Genomic DNA, 18,547 nt, shown 5'->3' on the forward strand with positions numbered 1-18,547 from the left:
AAGGCTAATGATTTTTCGTAGTTTATTTTATATCCTGAAAACTTACTAAAGTTTTCAATCATTTTTATTAGTGAAGGGATGGATTTATTAGGATTCTTCAAAAATAAAAGTACATCATCGGCATAAAGCGATATCTTGTGGGAACGGCTCTCTGTTTCAATGCCCTCTATCTCCTCGCTCGTTCTTATCAATACCGCCAATGGTTCAATAATTAAATTAAATAAGAGAGGGGACAAAGGGCATCCTTGTTTTGTTCCTCTCTCCAGCAAGAATGTCTCAGATGTAGTTCCGTTAATCAAAAGAGCTGACTGAGGGTTTGTATACAATAGCTTCATCCAGTTGATAAAACTTTCATTAAATGAAAATTCTTTTAAAACTCTAAATAAGTATTTCCATTCCACACAATCAAAAGCTTTTTCTGCGTCCAATGCAATGACCACTGCTTTTTCTTTTTTATATGCTACATACTGTAATATCCCAAGCAGTTGCCTTACATTGGCGCTAGACTGTCGCGTCTTAACGAAGCCTGTTTGAGCGCTAGAAACTAATTTATGCATCACATTGTTTAATCTTATTGCCAAAACACTTGCTAAAATCTTTGAATCTGTATTTTGAATTGATAATGGTCTGTATGATGCAGGGTTTTCTGGATCCTTGTGATCTTTTGGTATTAACGAAATAATAGATTGTTGCATTGTCTTTGGCAATTTCTTCTCATCATAAGCATACTGAAACATTCTTGCAAGCAAAGGAGCTAAAATGTCCACAAAAGTTTTGTAGACCTGGATGGAAAACCATCTGGACCACATGCCTTTCCATTCTTTAAAGAATTTATTGTCCTTTTCACGTCATCAACTGTAATTTTAGCACCAAGTGATAAATTATCCTGCAAGTCAAGTTGAGGTAGCTCAAGCTTCTGAAAAAACGAAGTCATATACCTGTCACTATCTGTATTATCAGATTTATACAAATCACCAAAGAATCCTTTAAACACATGTTATTTCACCTGATGTATAAACCATTTTACCGCTTTTATCTCTTATTTTCGATATTGCAGACTTACGTTTTTTATTATTAATTAAACTCGCTAAATATTTTACAGATCTATCATACTGTTTATACTTTTGTAAAAATATTTCTCTTTCTGTTTTTTGGATTTCCAATGAATTGAGTGCTGTTTTAGCAACCACAACCTGATCCCAGCTTTCAGCGGAAAGACTATGCTTATGTTTAGTCTTAGCCTCTTGTAACTTTGACTCTAGTCTTTTTTGTTCATAAATAATTTTCCTTTTCCTAGCAACATAATATGAAATCATCAAGCCTCGGAGATAAGCTTTTGTCGTTTCCCATACATTTGCCGGATCAGTATCATCGTTATCGTTAATTTCTAGAAAATGCATTAAATTTGTTTTAGTTTTGTTACAAAAATTAATATCAGATTATATTGATCTATTACATTGCCAAACATTTTTATTCTTATATAAACAGGTGAATGCAACCTCCATTTTAATTGGAGCATGATCTGACAGATGTATATTTCCAATGCTACTTTGTTTTATCAATTCCAATAATATTTTAGTAACCAAGAAAAAATCAATTCTTGTATATGTTTTATGAGGATTTGAAAAAAAAGTATAGTCTTTCTCTTTAGGGTGCATATGTCTCCACACATCAACTAAATCAACCTCATCAACCATTTGTTGCAAAGCTCGCTGTCTAGGAGTTGGTTTTGCACTGATGATGGTGGGCCTTTTATCAAAAATATTATTCATTACAACTTGGCGATAATCGGCCTCGGTCTTTTACCAGCAACAGTAGCAGCAGACACACGGATGGGGATGCGATGCACTCTTTCGATGTGCAGGGTGTCCTGTGGCAGATTCATCGTCTCCATCATGCTCACCATCTTTGTTGCATGCTAACATTTACTGACTAGAGACAAACACAAACAACAGCTGAGGCTGATGGGAAGATCATTCGTTTTGCAGGTATTTCATCATAAACCAAAGTAATATAACCAAATTAAAACCTTTACCTGATGGTGATCCACACATTCATGGGACAAACAGGTGTTTTTCATTTAATCAACCTGACTGGGCCTCCTTTTAGAATTGTTTGGGTGTGTACAGAACATAGAAATGAAATGAATAGAAAGGATGTTTGCTGAGTGAGGAGTAGGGACAGTTAGACCCAGCCTGCTTTTCGGCTAATTTTCTGTAACCAACGCAGCATAAAAAAGCCCAGCGAAACCAGCAAGCCAGCCAGCTAACCAACAACGACAACTGGCTAGTTAGCTAGCTTGCTAACTCTGCCATGCCCCACGCCACATGGGTCACAGAAACGAGACGAACAAAGTTGTCACTCATCTGGAGATAGCAACGTGCTTTGTGTGGATGAAGCATTACGTTGTTAAATTTGACTAATTTAGCGGCTGTCTCTGCCTCGTAATGTTAATACTCCACTGCTCATTTGACCGTTACTACAAAACCTTGCCTCCGTTAATAGGGAATAAAAATGGCCACCGCCCTGACCATTCTGCTATAGTGATTTGAATGGGAATTGCCTTTCTATCTATTTTATTTCTATGGCACGGACTGCACTTAATTCACTGACTTTCTTGTTAACATCGTTTAGAGCAGGACAGGGCGTGTGGGTATGCAGCGCCTTAAAGGTATGACACAAGTTATTACTTATTATAAAGTTATCATAATTATTTTTTTCTGAGACATGAATATCTCCATGTCCATCTGCTGTTGGCAACAGAGAAAAAGACGTGGGATTACCAGGGATATTCGTTGGAGTTCATTCTCTGGCTTCTGGAAGCCATGGACATCTAGACCAAAATTCAAGGAAATCCATCCAATAGTCGTGATATTTAGCTGAAAACCAAAAATTTCAACCTCATTGTGACCGACTGACATAATGTATACACTTTTGAAACTGAAACTGTATTCTGCAGCAAAGGCTCAGATATGTTCTGTACTAGCTGCCCACATTATCAAAACTCCCAGATGGAGCGACCATATGTCCTGAAAAAGTGAGCGTGTGCAAGGTGCATGTTCCTATCATCACTGCTATAATCACATGAATGGATGCTGTTTGCATATGTGCTGAACAAAGTGTCCTGCCATATGCATTTAATTCACATAAAAGAAACATACTTATCGTAATGTGTGTGCGTCAATTAAACAGGTTAGATACATGGATAGATCATAGGGCTGGACAATATATCGATATTGTAATATGAGACTGGATATTGTCTTAGATTTTGGATATCGTAATATCGTGATATGACACAAGTGTTATCTGTCCCTGGTTTTAATGGCTGGATTACAGTAAAGTGAATGTAATTTTTTGAATTTACCAGACTTTTCTATTATTGCAAGGTGTATGGTGGGGGTGTGGCCTTGACCAACTGTCACTTTGCTCGTTTGAAAGCCATGATGTCTCTCTCATGGGTGGGTCATATTCTCTGGGCGGGCAAAGCAGAGAAAGGGGAGGTAACCTTGCTCCTTATGACGTCATAAGGAGCAGATTCCAGATCAGCCCATGCGAGCTTTCATTTTCTCAAAGGCAGAGCAGGATACCCAGAGCTTGGTTTACATCTATTGCCATTTCTAGCCACTAGGGGACCATAGGCAGGCTGGGGGAACTCATATTAATGTTAAAAAACCTCATAAAGTGAAATTTCCAATTCATGGGACTTTATTCTTTATTTCAGACCCAGGGGGATCCATATCACAATAAAAAACACACAGAGGAAAACATAAATAGAAAAAATAAAATAAAATAGAAAAATACAAAGCCTTCCACAATGTTCAGTGTCTAACTTAGACATGTTCGCCAATGGTTCCACAGTCTGGAAGAAAATCTGATAGAACTGTAATTGTCATTATAACCACAATTATTTGTCATATTCAACATTAACACGAGATTGTGCTTAATGTGTCTACTACATACCCCTGAATTGTTGTACTTGGTCGAGCGAGAGAGTGTGACACACTGAAAGAAAGAGCAGGAAAGGGAGGGGGTCAGTCAAGCGCTGACACAAGCTCCTGCTCCTTACATGCACCTAATCCACTCCTATCTAGTACCTGTCACATGCTGGCTGCAAAATGGAATTGACTATTGATTTCCCCCTTACCACAGGTCAGTTGTGCTGGCAGGCTATAGTGGGTTCACAGAAAGCCTCGTGCGGGACAACAAGAGGACAGGAACACCAGGAGGAAACACACACACACACACACACACACACACACACACACACACACACACACACACACACACACACACACACACACACACACACACACACACACACAAACACATGAGCACAAATACACGTTATTAGCCACCACTCTCTGGGACTGCATAGAGGAAGAGGCAGCAAAGGTTGCTTTAAAAGAGGTGTGTGTTACGACACGTGTAGCGTCACACACTCAGGACATGGCAGAACTTTGATTAAACTGTGGTGAGATTTGTTTTGTGAGGCCAAAAAAAGTTAAATAAGATTTTAAATTGGAATTTGAAAAATAAAAGCAACGTGTACTTTTACCCTTCATCACAAGTTATTGTGATTGTGGACATATGGGCAGAATAAGAGAACAACTATTTTAATCATTTATTGACCCTTCGCCCTTTTATCTCTGGACCCCTTTCCCTTCCCAACCCCCAGGCTGGGAACCATTGAAATAGAAGACTATTAAAAACGTTGTGGAAGGATTGCACGGAAAACCTCGTTCAAACAGCACATCCCTCTGCTTCTAAACAAAACAAAAAGTACACTGTATTGATCTGGAGATAATTAATATGACATAAAAGGTATATGTTGATGTCGTATACGACCCCAGGGTTAAAGGTTTGTTTTTATTAAGCCTCTACTTTGGTAGTTAACTGTGGGGGTCGAAATTGTTGTTCTTTTTAAAACAGCAAGAAGTGGGCTTTATCACACTGTGGTGTGGCAGCTTAGTTTACCTCTGACACAGACTGATGTATTTGACATCGACAGGTGAAAAATAACTTTGATATGTGTCAAAAGCACAAAGGCTACTATTGATTTTCAAAGTGACAAAAGCACTGTCCTACCTCTCAGAGCAAGTTAGTCAGGGTTATTTTTGAACCCATGGCTTCATTTTGGCAAACAGCAATTTATAAAGAATAGAGTGCAACTACAACTTACAGTGCTTCATAACATTTACACCCACAAAAAGCACCAAATCATGGCTTGTGGGAAGGTTGGAATGGTAAGTTTACCATCCTAGTTATATTTTGCATGCAATTTGTTATATTTTATTTTTGGGATGTTATACTGATTACATTTTTATTATTTATAGACCAATATTCACTGTGTTGGTTTGTTGGTAGCATGGTGTCGCCAAGTCTGCTTACATCATGAATCACAATGGGGAAAACGTGGAATCTTGGAATCTTTGGCATTTTTGTAGTTGTGTGTTCTTCCTTCTCATTGTGCCATGGCCAATAAACTTAACTAAAACTGAACGCACCACCAAAGGAAGGAATGCAAAACGGTCTTGGTTCTGAATGACCATACATTGATGAAGTATGCATGGGTTGTTGACCATTTAAAAAAGGACATTTAGTCAGTTTTTGAGAAAACGCTTGTTAAACTTTGCAGCCTAAAGCTCACAGCATGAAATGTACATGCTCCACTGACTACTAAGTTGAGTGGCACGACTTCCTCTCTAGGATCTATAAACTTTTTCTCTGTGTTGGTCTGTGGACAATGATCCGGCTGACATCAAATCTAAACTGGTCTGTGGACCGTTTTGTTGAATTCTGATGGGGATGCCAGCTCACAGGGAGTACCAGCATGTGAAGATTCCTTAAAACTTAATTCAACGATAAACTGAAACAACAAACAGGAACCATAGGGCTTTTAGATGTGCCCAGTATATCTGCTAACAAGAACTATTTTGGGGCTGTTCATTGTTCCAATTGCCCTTTTAAAACTGCACAAAAGTAGCCATTGCTCAGGGTTGTAAAGAAATAAGCAATGCCTCAACGTTAGCTCATTTTCTAGGTAAGCATGAATTCTTTCTGTAGGCAGACATGATAAATATCATAAACATACAGCCAAAATAGTATACACACTCTCACTTCCCATCTAGCCTAGTCTGGTTCACAGAAAAAAAAAAAAACTCATAAAAATCGATAGTGGTAGGCAGTAAGGAACAGATGTTGTGAGCATATTAATTTTGTAATAGTGCACATAATTACAGAGTGTGTACAGTAAAAAATGTGTGAAATATAAAGCCCTGTAATAAATAAATCCTTTTCAATATTTATTGATGTCTTAGGGCCTTACCACCTCAAAATATAATACCAAATAGGTTGACAAAAATAGTTTGAAATTTACTAGAATAAGTAACAGAATAGCAGTGCAACACCACAAACTACAGCCTAAAAAATGACAGTAATATTAAAACCACTGCAGGTCCTCCTAAACATCATAGTAAAACTGTTGTGTGGTTTGAGTTTCAAATTGCTGTTTTTCTCCAATTAAACTGACACTAACATGGACAAACTGCCATTCCCTTTGTTCATGTATCTGTTTTCTAGGCCAATCAGCTCTCCATTTCAGATTTGTTGTCGACCATGTTATCTTTTGAGATGTTGAGTTAAACTGTATTGCAAGAGAGAGGTTCTGATATAAAGATATGTCAGACTTATTAATAAGTCACTTTCTGTTAATAAACATCTCCTAGGTCCTCCCGATGATGTGACATTAGCTGCTAGTCTAGGTTTAGGTCTAGGTTCATCTTAGGTCGCTACATCCCACATGTTTATACAGGAGTTGATTCTCTTACCTGCTGATTGTACAAGGGGTCATTAAGTCATTGATCGAGGGTAAGGAGGCAAAAAACTGCAAGGTGTCTTAGGTGTATGTGTGTAGAAAATTTTCCCCATTCACTTTGTGGTTCATGTGATATACATCCAAATAATTCATGCAAGATGCTTCTTGGTTTTGAATTTAGCCTGCCATCACCAAATGTGTGGCGTCCGGGTGGGCTTCAAACTAGCGGCCTGCAGCTGCTGCTGAACTCTCCTTTTTTTCTGCCCAACCTGACATTCTGTATGATGTGTGGCCACTCTTCACTGCCTTCCTTCCTGCTCCCCATAAACAGTTGATTGCTTTACTTTGTTCTGTCACTCATTTCCTTATACACGTTCCAAATGAGTGCTCATAACCCGACTCTTTCTGGCTCCTGATTGATTGATTTATGGGTCAATCAATGAATAACCTAACCTGCCTACCATTACACACACACTCAACATGTCTTTCAGTGAGGAATAAATGCAAGGGGTTGACATAAGAAGCTTTTCTTCAATTAGTCTCGTCTAGAAAATCCAACTTTGCAAGGATGAATATATACATGGGTAGTTCTTTATAGGCGCCTATAGTGTTCATGAAAATCACATGACACCTATATATATTATGAAACTATGTCTATGTCTAAGATTATGTTAAAAACATTTTATAACTCTGTGGTTGCGTCTGCAATCTTTTATGTAGGAGTCTGCTGGGGAGCTGGGAGCACAGAGAGGGACAGAAAAAGTCTAAACAGACTGGTGAAGAGGGCTAGCTCTGTTCTGGTCTGCCCTCTGGACACCATAGAGGAAGTGGGGGGAGAAGAGGATATTAGCCAGGCTGGCATCAATCATGGGCAACACCTCTCGCTCCCTACATGAGACTGAGTTCTCTGAGCAGCTCCTTCAGCAGCAGCCTGCTAAACCCTCAGTGCAAGAAGGAGCGCTACCATAGGGCCTTCATTCCAGCAGCAGTTAGACTCTTTAATGCAACATCATAATGTAGCACTGCTAGCCGTTTCTGCAATATGAGCCATAACTGGACAATATCCTGCACTATGCACATGTATTTATCTATCACTCTTTGTTACCTCCAATTGTGCAATAGGTCATTTCTATTCATCTGTAGATATATACACACACAGTCTGTTTCTATAATTTTTTTTGTAAATAGTTGTTTTATTACTATTATAACTAACTCTACCATTTACGTTTCCTCTACTTTATGTATAGGTTTTTCTCCTATGTCTACTTAATGTGTATTTGTGTTATTCGGATGTGTGCACATTTCTTTTTTCCTTTTGAGCTGCTGTAGCACAGGAATTTTCCCAGTGTGGGATTAATAAAGTCTCATCATTTTAACTATATTAGCCTTCATATTATTACCATTAGCATCATGTGTAGCTTTTTATTTGCAATTACATATTATACTTAATATAATAATGTGTACAGCTTATCCTTGCATTTTTTTGTCCCCCAGTGACCAATGATGTTTTGAATTGAAATATTCAATTTGCTGACACAGTTACCAAAATTCCAAATTGAGGCTGCATTTTGCATGCCATCATGAAACACAAAAGTTATTTGAATACATTAGCATAACATAACCACTAGTACTTGCAAACAACAGATTGTAAACCAATTAAGGGATTTGTCAAAAACTGACCTTCTGCTAAGCAGCACCAATGCTCAATGTGAGCCTAAAGGATATATACCCATTAGAACCAACAGATGGCACTCTGGTAACATCCAGACCTTAGTGAGACATGAAAAAAAAAAAAAAAAAAAAAAAAAAATACAAAAAGAGAGGCACTGAGAAATATAACTATTAGCAATTTTATATTCAAGAGACAATGTTGGACACGTTTGAGAGCTACAGGTGAGGAAGCAACAATACAGGAGCTTGTACACCAATAAGATGGACATTGCTTCTTTCAGTAAAAGGTTAAGAGAAAAAAAATAAAGATTCTTCAAATCATTGTTTTTCCTTCACAAAATGCTTGCCTGTTAACTTTCAGAACTCCTCACAGGGACCCTATTCGACGACACAGCCAAGCAATGAGTCAGAATCTTTTGCTCACGGACTTCTAACTAAACCTGATATAGCTTTCCATCACAAATCTCGGAACAGGGTTACCTTGAAAAGACTGTTTGACACAGAGGGGTCTGTGCAGGGGCTGAGGGAACCTAATACTTTTCGGTCTACCAACAGGATTTTGGCTTCTCATTGCTTTGACATGGCCTTCGTTGGTGATGCCAGATGAACCCAGGGCAGGAACTTCTCTGCAGGCCATATCCAGTTAGACCCCTCTGGTAAGCGCCATGACCCCTGCTTTGGGGGCAGCCCACTCAGAAATATGCCACGTCCATTTGGGACCGACTCATCAACACCAAAGTCATGCTCATTGTGGACAAATGAGAACGGGTTTTTCCGACCTTTAGGAGGCCAATTCATAAGCTCAGGCTGGCCTGGGGCTTCAGCCTGAGTTGGAGGGGCAACATGCTTGACCTCCTCAAAATTGGGCTTGCGGTTAATAACAGACCATCCTCTGATAAGGCTAAGCACTTGGTTGGTGGTATATTCACTTTGACCTGGATTGTAAGTGCGATGCCAACTCCTGGGGTGAGCTCGTTTATGTGTTCTGTCATAGAGGGATCTTACTTCTGGTTGACTTTGTCTGTAGGAGGCCATGTTTGATTCAGTCTCATCCAATTGTGGATAATTGTTGTTGTAAGGTTGAGGTCTGAACGGCAACCTGCTGGGGGGCATCCCATGGTGAGCTGGTCCATAGAGACCCGGGGCTCCATGGACTCCAGGATAATCCAAACCCAGGGCAGCTGCTCGGGCTACAGCAGAACAACACGCAGGAGTGTTAAACTGTATTTATTATCTGTGTGCCGTTTCATTGTTGTTTCAAATGTCAAATACACCCGCTAATGGGTAATTATAGGAACATAGTAAAATCATTCAAAGCACACTACATACCTCTGGCTGTTTTAGCACAATACACACCTCCAGCTGACACAGGGTGAAGCACAATGGCACTGCAAAAGACAACTAACACTGTAAGACAAACAGCACCAAGTAGGTATGACTGTTGTTTTTAACCACAGGAAACATCCAGTGTTAAAATACCTGAGAAAAACCACCAATGGCACACACATCCCTGCAGTCATGTCAGCACAAACTTCCTGGCAATGCAATTACTGAACACACTTGCCACTCTTGAATCCTCTTGCAGCCACTCTGACAGCCCAAAACCTCACCCTGGCTTGATTTACTAATTGCAGACAGCTGGTTGTCATAGAGACAAAAACTCAACCACTGAATCCAGTCAGCCACTGGCAAATTGCTTCATTACAGGCAATTATTTAAAATGCTTGCTCGCAGCCGAATTGGACAAAAGAAGACATTTGTTGCAATATTTTTCATTTTTAGTGAAACACACATTTAAAACATGGCAGTGTGAGCCAAGCAAACATGTATGCTTCAGTGCATTTTGTAATCTCTTATTAATTCCCAACAGCAAAGGAAAAGTAAAAAAAAAAGTGTAAATTAGTGCTAAAAGAATCTTTAAATGTAATTTGAATCTGATCTGTTTCCCTATTATAATTAACAACATCACCTCAGAACTTTAAATTACCTGAACAGGTAGCTAATTACAATTTCTAATTCACTAGACCTAAAACCCTGATAATGATAAACAATTTCCGCGTGATTGCCATAACCACCACAGATTTAAAATTATCTCATTAATCTTGACCTCTTTTATTAAACGGTTCAAGGAACACAGAAAGCATTGGGAAGCATAGACACGGCAGTAACAGTATGTGTTTATTAATTTGTTAATCATAAACATGTACAATTCAAGAATAATTGTTAAAAAAAGAAAGTACAAATAATCATTTTACTTTAAAAAAGAGAGGGACAGAGCTTGGATTCTTGCAGCTGTGTATGCCTGAGCCGACAATGAAGCAGCTGAGAGCAGTGGAAGCATTTAATAATTCACTCAAATTATTTCTGTCAGGACTGACAAGCTAAACGGGGGCTTGATTTAATTCTGTAATTGCACATTCACCTTTACCCTGAACCCACACTTTGGTAATTAATAGGTCCAAGCTTTATTTGAAGTGTGGCACGGCAAGTAATGGAATTTAAATTGCAGGTGATGTGAAACCAAAGATGTGAATGCCCGCTTGGCCAAGGAGCTCATGTTATTTTTCCACCACAGTGTCACCCTGCCAAAAAGTGGCACCAACCCTAAATCAACCTGCAAATCCAACTCCGAAGAACATATGACATATGTCTGTTGATTTAGGCTACATTTACATCGCTACGTTTTGGTTTTGAGGGGAGTTTTGAGCCAAAAGCAATCTCTGTGTACAAGTGTTATTAGCTCCAGTAGAAGAAATAATCTCCGTATCGCCAAGGGTCTCCGTTTGCGGCCGTTGGGACTGCAACACAACCACGCAGATTCCAAACCAAAACGGGTCAGAAGGGTTTTCAAATGTCTCTGGTTTCGGGCATCTGAAATGCCAGAGCAGTGGGAATGCGAGGTGTAAAATCATTGTAGGAACTACTCGCACATCCAAATAAATTCTACTGTGCAGGTGAGTTGGACGATAACATCAACTACGAAACAGAGGAAAGAAATCCCGCACTCTGCTATTGCTATGGCATCACCTTTTCTTTAGAAAAACTAACGTTTCGGTCCCTCCGGACTTTCAAACTAACGTTTTGGTCCCTCCGGATCTTGCTACACGTTAGTTTTTCTAAACAAAAGGTGATGCTATAGCAAGAGCAGAGTGCGGGATTTTTTCCTTTGTTTTGTAGTTGAGGTGTAAACATAAGAAAAGATGTAAATGTAAAAAATTTAAAACGTGGTGGTGGTGGCAGTTGCGGTGGTGGCTTGTCCATCAGCAAAGTGTACTGTACTTTTTGCCTTGTGTTGGTTGACATTTCTAGGGACACTAAAGCAGACTGATATCCCATGTGGATGAGGTTGAATCGCTTGACACACAACCTTCAGAGGCAGGTGATGGTATATGAGGTCAGCAACAGAGGATCGGTGCTCCACCTCTCAACCTCAGGGTGACGACGAGCCCACTCGTTCAGCTTCCATCATCCCCTCTGGGCCTCATTTGTGATGAGCGGGAGGTCCGCGGTGTCATTTCCACAAGATGTTGAGAAGAGACACAGCTGCCTCCCCGGACTGCCAAATGACCAGTGAACTCTGACACTGCAACGACACAATGTTCCGGTAATGACTGTTTCAATCAAAAGAAGGCATGTAATGCACCGCCATTAGAATCATTATGAAACCATTCACATTTGTTTTGGACAAATTTTTCGCACTTGTGTAAATATGTATCAAAACCAATTAGGCCTAATAATATACAGTCCTTAGAGGATTCCCATCAGAGCACATAAGCACACAATCCAATTAAAAGTGTTTACTGTTTAGATTGAAATGCTCAGCGTTCCGCTCTTAAACCCAATCCGCATATCAGTAAACAGTATTTGCCAGAGTGTCTTTTCCAGTGGTTGTGTGTGGGCGTATGTGTGTGTGTGTGTGTGTACTAGTCGAGAGATAAAGAGTGAGAGTATATCTTTTTGTGTATTTGTTTTACGTGTTATTTCCAGGACTCCATCCTGAGGTTGCAGACGACAAGAGAATTGGTAGTCTGGAATTTCAGACATTTTATTTGCCATGTTAGGGTGCTTAACAGTGCTACAGTGAATTTTCTTGTAGACAAAAACATCTAAAAGGCAAAGGGCATGCATTTCCACAAAGCATTTTTTTTGTTTTCTCTTTGTTTTCTCTCAGGAGCACATATCCAGGGCAATTTGGCCTCCATAAGTCTACATCCACATACATTTGTTATTTAAATTCATTATAACATGTGCAAAATGATTGCAGGTGGATACTCAGCTGTACATTGGTCCCGTCTACCATTAGGGTCCCTCAAACTGTTTAGGATCAAAAACCTGAATAACAGAGACATTGTAGATTTGAAAAACATTATTACCAGGGCTGTTTTGTTTCCCTCGTTACCTCTAGCAATCTCATGTGTCAGATGGATAAGAACACAGGATTCTTGCAACCTTTGGTCCCATGGAAATTATCAATAATCAGATGAACACATTGGTATATATGGATGTATGTATATATATTTTCTTCTTCTTTTCTATTTCTATTTTTTTTGTATTGCTGCTTCCACATTCTCCCTCTTAACACTGTGGACAAAAGATACTGAACTATTTGAGCTCTAGGGGCTCAGGCTGCCTCCAAAGCTCGAATATCAATCAGCAGAGGGAGTGAGGGAAAGGATATGGGCACTCACACACACGCACGCATGCACGCACACACACACACACACACACACACACACACACACACAAGAGCAACAGTTTTTGTGAGAAAGAAATGGTCAAAATATACACTGAGTGAGAGTTCTACAAAGAAAATGATTGTGTACAAGAGGAAGCAAGCCATTTGTTTCTGCATTACTAAATTTGAAAGCTCTTCAATTCATCTCCTGTTCATACAACTTTCATTATAGAGGCTGCTCTGCTCCAGTCATGCTGAGCCTGCGATTTCAGACTACAATTAATTTAGGCTTTTGGAGCCTGCCCTCCTCATCTTTTAACTATGCGCACAGACTGTTGCTTGCAATCTGTCCCTCTCTCCAGGCTTTCCATAACAAGAAGAAAAGAGACGACAAGATGCTGTAAGGCCTAAAGCATAATTGACAATGACGCCACCAGGATGTCTCCTTTAAATTCCATACCAATTAGGAAAAAGAGTAATCAGCAAAATTTGCTTGTGATATCTTAAACAAATGCCCCTCGTGGCTGGTTTCAGCGTGCATTCAGTGGGGACTCACACTCACCTGTCAGGCCTCATTTGGATGTGGCGGATTCCACTTTGTACAGTGCTGTCCCAAACCATCTCCCCACGCTCGGCTCAGTGTCATGGATTAATTAGCTATGTCTGGTTATAGGCCGAAAAGCCCAAGCAAGCTAGTCAAATGAAAGAGGGAGTAATGATGAATCAACAGTGGTGTCTTCCTCACAGTGTTTTTGCCATCCAAGCAAAGGCATCACCTTAATTCCCATGATTCTCAGCAGCAAATTCTAACAAGCTGAACTGTAGCAGCAAATCGTGTGTGCCACATGCAACTCTCCTCTCCGGTTTAAGTCTGTTGAGTTAATTATATGCAAGTCAATTTTAAAGTTTAAGCTGTATCCTTTCTTCCATTCAAATTATAAGTGTATTTTACCAAGCCATACCTGGACATTCTGCATGTTTCCCAACTACAAATACTGTATGTATTCAAGGTTTACTGTCTACATCCCTAGTTACTTTTCAAGAGCCTGAGCCTCATACTGCTTCAGAACTATAATGGCTCCCTCATTATTTTCACAACCCCATTAATGAAAATAACAATAATAGCAAATAAGGCAGTAGTCATGGCAGCAGCGAGGTCATTTCAGTGCCCCTTCCTCAAATTAGTTTTACTTTCTCATTTCAGGATTACAATTTATTTTCCTTTTCACTCTGTAGTTTTCTGAGCTACTGTATATTGCAGTATCTAATTTGAGCATCTGTCTTTATAGTGCTTTTAAATACGTCTTTATCTAAGCAGTTGCTGTGGATTTGGAGATTTGTTTCAGTTTCAAAGACCCTGAGAACTAACTTTTGTTTCCATGTTTGTTTTATAGTCAAAATTGCCAGCTAAAATGAGGCATTTCCATCTGCAAATGACAATACATAACCAAACATAAAAAAGTTACATTCTTATTCAATGCCAGCTACACTGATTGGTAGCGTAGTCGTGATGGAAATGGAGGATGTGTATGGGAACCCTGGGCTACATGGTCCACTACTTTAAACTGTTTCCATGTTCTCCATGTACCCACCCTAAGCTATTTGATCAGTGTGTTTGTGGGGGATGACAGATGGTGACGGGGCGTTTCTCCTCCACAAAACACATCGGTGATGAATACTGTAAGTGGTCATAGTGGTGTCATGTCTTGGCACTGAATTCATCAACTGCCATCCAAAAAACAATGTCATGATTATATCATGTGCCATCTGTGAAACTGAAATTAGGGTTCAGGCTAGGTTTAGGGATGTTTTGCAGGAGAGACGATGAACTCCTGCAAGCGAATCAGCAGGGTGGACGTTACTTGGACCTTGATATAGCTTTGAATGCCCCACAACTAGAAAGCCAGGCGAGTCAATTGCTGGCTGTGACACCCTGTGAACCATCTAAGTGTCTGTGGGTGGGTGTAGGGCCAGTCTGATCCACTGCACATCTGGACATGCCCTGCATTCATAGCCATGGTGCTAGTGTGTTACGGTGGTAACGTTTTACAGGCTTTTACAATACAGCTGCACCAAGTGAGGGAAGAGGGCAAAGGGGGGGTGGGATTTAAAGAGAAAAGTGACATAGACAGAGAGGTCTTGGGCTGTAATGGCTGATGCCGGAGATTACTGCCATGCCTTTATTCCTCCATCATCTCTATCTCACTGAAAACCTGACAAATATTTCTTTCACCGGCAAACAAAGACTGGAAAGTTGTTGTTTTTTGCGGTTGTTGAGATCTGCCTTGACGAAAGTGATCTGGTGGAAAATTCAAGGTCAAGCACTGCTTCCATTGTCTCCTTTCTGGCCTACACACAAGGGGTGTGCCTTTAATGAAGGCGTGGAAGGTGGTCTCGGTGGTAATTGGCCTCTGCCTCGTTATTGAGAGAATGAGAGGTGGGCAGCAGTTGTAGAGGGCAACACATCGATTGAATTGATTGTATCATGAGTGACGTGCGTAACAAGTAACAGCACTCTGAAATGTACCTCTGTCTTCACAATAATTATTCAGGTATCACAGGCTTTGATACTGCAGGGGAAAACAAGCTTCACTGATTCACTTATTATACGGAAGTAGATGTTTTCAGCAGAGGGATTGCTATTTAGCATGTCTTTTGACTGAGATTGCTTAACATGGTTGCCATTGTTACAAAAATAGATATTCAAATTCTCCACTTGCTATCACAGCTTCAGTGCTTGTTTTCACAGAGCTGCTGTGTGGCAGGAAAAGAGGATGAGACGGTGGAGGGTGGAGAAGGGTGGAGAAGGGTGGAGGGATTTTTCAGCTGTACTCCATATGTTGTGTCATTTGGGGGCTTGCTGGTGTCTGTGTATGCTTGGCAGGTCTTGGTTCCTTTCCTCTGTTCATGGTGTCTGTGCACCCGTCTCTGTCAGCAGCACCCACCTGCCCTTCTGCCTCTAGACCTGGCACCGCTCAACGTTTTGCTTCTTAAGACACCATGACAGGGAAATGAACTTGAAAACCAGTGAAATTATAGATGCCTTATTTCAGAAAATAATCTGTATGATAGTGAATCACGAGAGACAAATAATTATTTATTATTTGATTGTTTGAATTGAGCCATGAAGGGCACATATGATGTTTTTCAATTTCAAAGATCATTTTTGTAAGTCAAGAAAGTCTCAATTTGACTTAAAACTGTTGAAGTACAAGTACTTAGAAAAAATACTCACCTCAAAGCTACGATGCCTGTGTGTTTTGTACCGGGACATAATGTTACTCACATGCTGGTTCTTTTGCCTCATGGCTGATATAAAGACGCTGTAAGGCACATTAGGTAAGATTATGTTATGTTGTGGAACATAGCTAAGCTAGTGTGCAAGCAAGCCGAGTGGCAAGCAAGGTGACATATATTGTGCAAAACAAAATATGTAGTTCACTGAGCGGTACAATGACAAAAGACAAACTGTGACTTTCTTCGCTTGCAAAACTATCTTGTAAATTCACAAACATCATATTTGTAATTCATGGCTCAATTAAAAAAGTATCAAATTGTCTCTCCCCATTCACTCCTGCACATATTTCTTTTATGAAATAAGGTCCCATGGAGAAGAGAAGAGGAGGGACTTCCTCTCTCCATGGTATTGTCGAATCCATGCTTGTCAGGTGGAGAGAAAAAAAAGTACCAAAATCGATGCAGGAGAACCAGCAATATCGTCTTTTCAATTCCTCACATTCCTCTTTTTTGTTAAAATTAGCCATCTATGTTAACCATAATGCAACTAAAACTTCAACAATTCGGTCAGAGATTTGGGTGTGTTATAATTGTAGCGGCTAATGTTGCCTCAAACTGCTGAGGAGTGGGTTACTCTTCTTTCTTTCCAACTCCACACCCACAGATTTTTATCATTTTTAAACTTATTGTTTTCAGCCCCAAAGGACGCTGCCACAAGTGACATCACTTGAGGCACACAAGGCTTTGTACAACTTTTTCACATATTTAGTAATACTCCTCTGGACCAGTCGACTTTGATGTGCAAAATCAATTCCCCTTTAATTCTTCAACAAGAGAAATGTAAGGTAATCAAACCTTTCTGAAACCTTGACCACATATTAATCATGTATTGTAAAGAATAGGATCTAGTCAAGTTTTTCTTAAAAATTGCTGCATGGTAAGTGTCATATGCGACTAGTTTATTTTTATTACAAAAGTAGTCACATCCTCCCCAATGGTGCATTAAACAGATCTGTCGACCATCTGGAAGCTACCCCCTGAACTTTTCAGAGGAAGTTCAGTCCTCTGCACTGTAGGCTTCTGCACAGCAGTCAACAGTCATTTGGTTTTGCTGAATAAAACAGATTTTCAGTTTTTAATTGGCCAGCATCCTTGTGGTGAAAGGAGACAGTACTGCAAATACAGCGGAAAATCTACTCCAGCAACAACCCCAGCTTCATTGAGCAATGTCTTATTTGTGCTGACAGGAAATGTCAATGCTGTTGAAAGACCTGCACTAAAAGTTGCTCTGATGGACTGATATTCTTAAAAACAACAACAATAACATAACTAAGCATAAGCATAGACCAAATGTATATCTGCTACTTATAGTGATAAGGATATGTTTGACTTTTTGCCACCTCTGGCATGCAGCATAGCAGAGTTCAGCTCCACCATAATCTATATTCGAAAGCGTTTTTTTTCCCGGGATTGTTCAGGTGTTGCTGGAAATTCTGCCGGATGTCCCTCATTTTCGGCCAGATGGATGTCCGTTACCTTCCGCTTCCTTTGTGTTGGCATTCTAGAATCCGGTGGATTTATGAGGACTATGGTTAACTGCTCCTCAGATCTCTGCAGGGTAAATCCAGACAGCCAGCTAGACTATGTGTCCAACCTGACTTTTCTGTTGCACGACTTTGAACGTACACGTTCTACCAAAACAAGTTCCTTCTTGAGGCTGTTTTGCAGAGGCGCCGTCATTGAGTCCAGCAAGACGATTGAGCCAATATATGCCAATAACTCAGAGCACGTTTTCCTCCCATCCCGGAATGTTGTGTGGACTACCCAGACCTTCCTTCGCAGCGCTGTGGAGGAAGGTCTGGCAATGCAAACTAGCTCCACCCCCACCCTGGTATAATGTCTGCTGGCTGGGGAGATTCCCCTCCAGGTGAGGTAGCAGGTGTAAGGCGTGCTCAGGAATGCTGGCCATCACTATGAGGTAATCTAAATGGAGAAAGACCCAATTCCCTGATTCTTTAGAGACTCAAGGGCCTTCTACAATGATAAAACCCTTTCAGACCCTCTTTAACTTTATCTTCCTGCAGCTCCTAAAATGACTCATTTTATGAATGTTGGTGATAGTGCTGATACCATAGGAGGAGCCGAGCAAA

General features: G+C 40.2%; 1 protein-coding gene across 1 annotated transcript; it reads right to left on the reverse strand.

Annotated features, from left to right (window-relative positions):
• Positions 1-8,641: 8,641 nt before the first annotated feature.
• On the reverse strand, positions 8,642-10,088 carry LOC114557162 (uncharacterized). Its single transcript, XM_028580509.1, has 3 exons — positions 9,965-10,088; positions 9,815-9,873; positions 8,642-9,675 (listed from the first exon to the last, which is right to left on the reverse strand). The coding sequence occupies exons 1-3, from the start codon at positions 10,003-10,005 to the stop codon at positions 9,053-9,055; spliced, it is 723 nt and encodes a 240-aa protein (XP_028436310.1). The 5' UTR covers positions 10,006-10,088; the 3' UTR covers positions 8,642-9,052.
• Positions 10,089-18,547: the final 8,459 nt, after the last annotated feature.

This window comes from Perca flavescens, chromosome 6, assembly GCF_004354835.1.
Source record: "Perca flavescens isolate YP-PL-M2 chromosome 6, PFLA_1.0, whole genome shotgun sequence".
Classification (NCBI taxonomy): domain Eukaryota; kingdom Metazoa; phylum Chordata; class Actinopteri; order Perciformes; family Percidae; genus Perca; species Perca flavescens.

Coding starts and splice junctions, on each gene's coding strand:
- LOC114557162 (XM_028580509.1), bottom strand. CDS start 10,005: ATGACTGCAGGGATGTGTGTGCCATTGGTGGTTTTTCTCAG. Junction 9,874..9,964: donor CCATTGGTGGTTTTTCTCAG/GTATTTTAACAC, acceptor TGTCTTTTGCAG/TGCCATTGTGCTTCACCCTG. Junction 9,676..9,814: donor TTGTGCTAAAACAGCCAGAG/GTATGTAGTGTG, acceptor GTTCTGCTGTAG/CCCGAGCAGCTGCCCTGGGT.